Raw genomic sequence first — 5,791 nt, 5'->3', positions numbered from 1 at the left:
TGGAGAGGCGGCAGGGAGATCAGAACTCTTATGCACTGCTGGTGGGAATGCAAAATGATAGTTTTGGAAAACAATATGGCGTTTCCTTAGAAAGCTAGAAATAGAAATACCATATAATCCAGCAATCCCATTCCTAGGAATATATCCTAGAGAAATAAGAGCCATCACACGAATAGACAGATGCACACCCATGTTCACAATAGCAAAAAGACAGAAACAACCTAGAAGCCCATCAACAGATGAAGGAATAAACAAACTATGGTACACACACAAGGGAGTACTACGTAATGATAAAGAACAATGATGAATCTATGAAGCATCTCATAACATGGATGAATCTGGAGGGCATTATGCTGACTGAAATAAGTTAATCACAAAAGGACAAATATTGTATGAGACCACTACCATAAAAACTCAGGAAAAGGTTTACACACAAAGAGAAACAATCGTTGATCGTTATGAGGGAGGGACACTAAATAGACAATAGATAAGTGGTAACTTTGGTGAAGAATAAGACAGTACACAATACTGAGGAAGCCAGCACAACCGGTACAAGGCAAGGTCATGGAAGTTTCATAGACATATCCAAACTCCCTGAGGACCAAATTGCTGGGCTGAGGGCTATGGGGATCATGGTCTTGGGGAACATCTAGTTCAATTGGCACATCACAGTTTATACAGAAAATGTTCTACATTCTACCTTGGTGAGTAGCGTCTGGGGTCTTAAAAGCCTGTGAGCAGCCATCTAAGACACCGCACTGGTCTCACCCGTTCGGGAGCAAGGGAGAATGAAGAAAACAAGAAACAAGGGAAAGATTGGTCCAAAGGGCTAATGGACCACAACTACCACGGCCCCCACCAGACTGAGTCCAGTACAACAAGATGGTGCCCCGCTACCACCACTGACTGCTCTGACAGGGATCACAACAGAGGGTCCCGGACAGAGCTGGAGAAATATATAGAACAAAATTCTAACTCACAAAAAAAGAGCAGACTTACTGGCCTGACAAAGACTGGAGAAACCCCGAGAGTATGGCCCCCAGACATCCTTTTAGCTCAGTAATGAAGTCACTCCCAAGGTTCACCCTTCAGCCAAAGATTAGACAGGCCCATAAAACAAAACAAGACTAATGAGACACAATAGCCCAGGGACAAGGACTAGAAGGCAAGAGGGGACAGGAAAGCTGGTAATAGTGAACCCGAGGTTGAGAAGCCAAAGTGTTGACATGTCGTGGGGTTGTTAACAGATGTCATAAAACAATATGTGTACTGTTTAACCAGAAACTATTTGTTCTGTTAATTTTCACCTAAAGTACGATAAAAATTTTTTTTTTTTTTTTTAAAAGGAAAATATTTGAACATTTCCTGTGTGTTTGTGTGTGTGAGAGAAAGAGACAGAGCTGGGATTATGAATTTGGAGTGACAGACTAGCCTAAATACTCTCTAAATACAATATTGCAAAACAATTTAGCTGGAAAACTGGACACTTGTGATGACACAGGCAGCTGGGAGGGACCAGGGAGTGTACTGGCAGCATATGAGTCACCACATAAGTAAATAAAAATTCCTCAGTCTTTCCTGCTGAGATTTAGGACACCCGAAATCTCTATATTAAAGATACCTTTCAGAAATCCCCATTAACTACAGGGAAATTTTATGAATAATTCAGCTAGTTATCAATATACCGTCTAGGTTTTACTAATACTTTATTTCACTGGAAGACACAAACACAAAATACAGGAAATAATTGCACCCTAAAATGAAGGCACTTAGATTGGATTGAAATGTACGCAATTTAAAAATTTCATGAAAGCAAAACTCCCTCAAATTTTACGAATATGTGATAGTGTGAACACTGAACTTTTGTATTAGTTTTAGTAGATCAAAATTTTAAGAGATTATAGCCCTTTTTTTTTTTTAAAGGTTAATAAAATGCTAAAGCAGTTTGCTTGTTCCTCAACAAATTGCTGCTCTATTAAAACGAAATCACACCATAACCGTTCTCTTACTAATAAACATTTTATTTCATAGCCCCCGATAATCACCTACAAAAAATAAAATTACCAAACGTCATGATTTTCTTTTCCAAAATTACAGGAACAAATTACTGAACACTTGAGCTGCTCTTTTCTAGGAAGGGTATTAAACCAAAACCAAATCCGATTCGGAATCATAGCGACCCTGTCGGACACAGTCGAACTGCCCCTCAGGGTTTCCAAGACTAATCTTTACAAAAGTAGACTGCCGCATCTTTCTCCCGCCCATTGGCGGCTGGTGGGTTTGAACATCTACCCATCCCCACCTTAGGGTTAGCAGCCAAACAAACGCTTAACCACTGCGCCAGGGTATACAGCCCACAAAACCACAGCAGTCATCCACTGATACTGATAACAGGAGAACGCCCCCAAGTGCCCCCAAAACTCGAGTCCTCCGTGGTTCCATCAGTCCTGCCATCACCAGAATACAAGGCCAAGTCACGAGAGCTGGTTGAACTCCCCGAGGCTCAGGAAAGGTCTCACAAGCTAGCACGTCCCCTGAACAGGTGAAGATAATGAGCAAACAACCGCCTGGTCCTCACCTCTACCTTTCTTCCTAGAAGCGGACTGGGGGCTTTCATGAGACGCCCCCACCCGGAACCGGAAAAGTGAGCATCTTCCCCAAGCCCCCAGCCGGAAGTGGAGCCGAGCCCGTCGGTGCACTCACCCTGGAAGAATAGAGCGCCCAACAGTGGGAAGAGAGCGCGGCTACGGCTTCCAGCTGCTCCGCTCAGCTGCATCGCGACAGCTCCCCAGATGCTTGCACACCTTGTTTACGGCTCGGGGTAAAGACACAGGTAACAACGGAAGTGACGTAAGGGCGGGAGGCAGCGAGAATACTTAAAATGGAGCCATGAAGTTGCCATAGGAACATGGCTTCTTTCCAGAACCACACCTGGGCTTGCTCACTGACCAGTGATTCTTTAATTTTCAAGTAGGAGTCAGGTGCTCTGTTTTGCTTGACAACGGAGTCAGCTAGACTTTTTGGAAATTTTACAACAGTCACTTGAGGAGTGCTCAATTTATTTTTATGGAATTCCGAAGGATTTAATAGTGTTGATCTGACTATTCCAGAAATTCTTTTACTCCTACAAATTATTGGAGTTGAATGCTCTCAGAATAAATTCCTATAAATTTGGAGCTCGAAGAGACCTAGGCGATCATACAGGATCAGTCAGTCAAAAGATTCATAGGTACTAGGCTTTCGTGACAAATATGTGATTCGGTCTCTCGTTCTTTTGAGCGTAGCTATTTAGAGCATCCAGCTCAGTACCTCCCTGCATTAGGTATTTATTAAATTGCTATTGACACTGGGAATGATGATCAAATTATAGCAGCGTGTATTAAACTTAAAAGGAACTGAGATTTGTGTATGCTTTTGGTTGGAAAAGTAAAGAAGTTGTGTTATAGTGCTTGAAGAGAGACAGAGTCACATCCTTCTGAAAAAGAGGTGAGATGGTATCCTGCTTTTATCATTAGCATATTCTTGAGGAATCACCATATGTTTAAAGAAAGCAGAAAGAAGACAGAAATATGCTTCAGATTTAATGAACTTTCCATTTTTCAGCCCCCATCCCTTTTCTAGAGACTTTGAAAGCTGGTAGATGTCTCTATTAAGATGGTAATGTAAGCGTACCAACTGGAACAGATGACACTATTCCTTCAAAAAGGATCCCCCAAACTAATTAATGTTGATATGCTCAATTCTCAGCTATCCAAAGCAATGTGAAAATTCTGTAGAAATCCACATAGGTTTATTTTATTTATCCAGTAGAAGCTAATTCTATCCATTATTGACTTCCAGGCAGTCTCTATTAAGAAAACTTCAGTGAAGATAAAATATATACACATCTGTTTTCTGTTACCTGATATGTAAAATTTTTACATTTGTATATAAGCAAATTATATAGTTGATAACTTTATTACTAAAAGTTTATTTACATGAGTATTTGAGACATAATAAAAAAATAAATTACAATACAAAAGTGTACTTTAGGAACAAGACACTGAATAATGGAGCCATATTACACCTTGAGTATTCAGCCAAGACACAAGCTACAAATTTTGCTGGAAAGACTTGCCATGAGTTTTTAACTACTTCTTTGTTACATTTAGAGAACATCATCTTGATTGTTTGAAGAAATATCCAGTGACTGCATTTTCAAGAGTTGAATTATGACTAAAAATGTAAAATGTGGATTAAAGGAATATAGATTTCAAATCTAATTTTTAGTTTCAAAACTAGGTAGTGAAACATTACCTTTTAGATAATATGAAAGGCAAAATGAAAGGTGTTGAATGAATTTCAGAGTCAAGAACAAAAAAAATTATTAGAAAAAATATCAAGATTCAGCATCTTTAAATGCAGTTAACCTATCTGAAAGTTCCAGTTTGTTAAAAGAAATCTGCAGCCCAATCAGTGAAAACTGAAAACATCAGGCTATAAAGACTTCTCTTGAGCCTAAACTTTTGGATGTTTTCTGTACCTTGAACAAATGCTGCTGTAGCTTAAGTTTGGAAAAACACTGGGAAATGACACTGTTTAAAAGGCACTCTTCTTTCCATAGACCATTTATAAAGTTTGCTTTATCTACTAGTGCAAGGGGAAGAAGAGAATCATAAAGTTGGTTTCATTCATTTAAAGTAGTTTTGGCATTTCTTTGTCCCATACCAAATCCTCCCTCCTACAAAATAATGAAGTGAATTAAAACAAAAAATAAAGAAAAAATTTAAATAATCTCTTCCAGTTCTCAAGAGTTGTGTCGAATACTATACAAAATTATCATTTAGGATGGATTTTTCTTTTTCACCAGCCTTAAGTTTTCAAAGTTGTAATGTACCACTTCAGAATCCTTCTGTTTAATTGCTTATTCATCCCAGTCCACAAATGAGCATAGACTTTGCTCTGTTGTTGTAGGTAATTGAACCGAGGAGAAAAAACATAGTAGGCTAACCAGTCAATCACTGCTTATGAAAGAACTGCACTGTTAAACATTATTTCTCACAACACAGAAAAAAACCATCCTGGGTGGTATTGGTCAATCTGTTAGCACTTACCTAGCGTTTTCCAGTTACTCTGTGATTTAGACTTGTGCTATTGTAAACCTTGACAATTGACAAAAAAAGAGAAAAACTATCATTTAGGATATTGAAAAAAAATCGGTAAAGTAAGATGTGCCCCATACTTAAGGAGAGCCATAAAAATCAAAATGTTTTTGAACAGTTTGAATTTAGGATTTACTGTTAATCAACCAAAACAACTGGGAGATTTAGCTCACCTTTTAATTGGAAGTATGAGGACAGAGAGTAAACATATTCACTTTAGTAGCAAGAATACTGCTTCTAAAGAAACTAATATGTTAAAGGAAATATGATTGACTGACAAGTTAGCTTTTGTCCCATTTGAAGCCGATATACATGTATATAAGTCATAATCCACAGGGGGTGTTCAAGGGCAAAAATATAGCTTGTTAGTTTACAGAAGCTAATGAGCATTTTAAAAATATTTGCAGTCTGAAATAAAACCTTAATAATGAGGCTTTGTGTGAGTCTGGTGGTATCTGCTTCAGAAGGACCCTATACAGGTTTCAGAAAAACGTTGCGTATTTAGGTGGGAATGTACTTCAGAGCTGGTTGGAAGACAGGTCACAACTGGAAAAGCCAAAGAAAAGCTTCCATTAACTTCGACTTAGGATTCTTGTTCTTGGAAATCTTCAGCTTCCTAAAATATAAGACAAAAGTTTAATTTGCATAAT

General features: G+C 38.5%; 1 protein-coding gene across 1 annotated transcript in view; it reads right to left on the bottom strand.

Moving 5' to 3' along the window:
* Positions 1 to 2,867, bottom strand: part of MPZL3 (myelin protein zero like 3) — a 27,949-nt gene extending 25,082 nt beyond the window's left edge. Inside the window, 1 exon segment of the mRNA XM_023739973.1 lies at positions 2,704 to 2,867. Within this exon segment, the coding sequence (XP_023595741.1) occupies positions 2,704 to 2,776 (73 nt within the window). The 5' untranslated portion in view covers positions 2,777 to 2,867.
* Between the last annotated feature and the right edge of the window lie 2,924 nt (positions 2,868 to 5,791).

Source organism: Trichechus manatus, unplaced genomic scaffold (assembly GCF_000243295.1).
Source record: "Trichechus manatus latirostris isolate Lorelei unplaced genomic scaffold, TriManLat1.0 scaffold00143, whole genome shotgun sequence".
Lineage (NCBI taxonomy): Eukaryota > Metazoa > Chordata > Mammalia > Sirenia > Trichechidae > Trichechus > Trichechus manatus.
The sequence above is the reverse complement of the archived record's forward strand: the minus strand, read 5'-3'. Positions and strand labels throughout refer to the sequence as shown.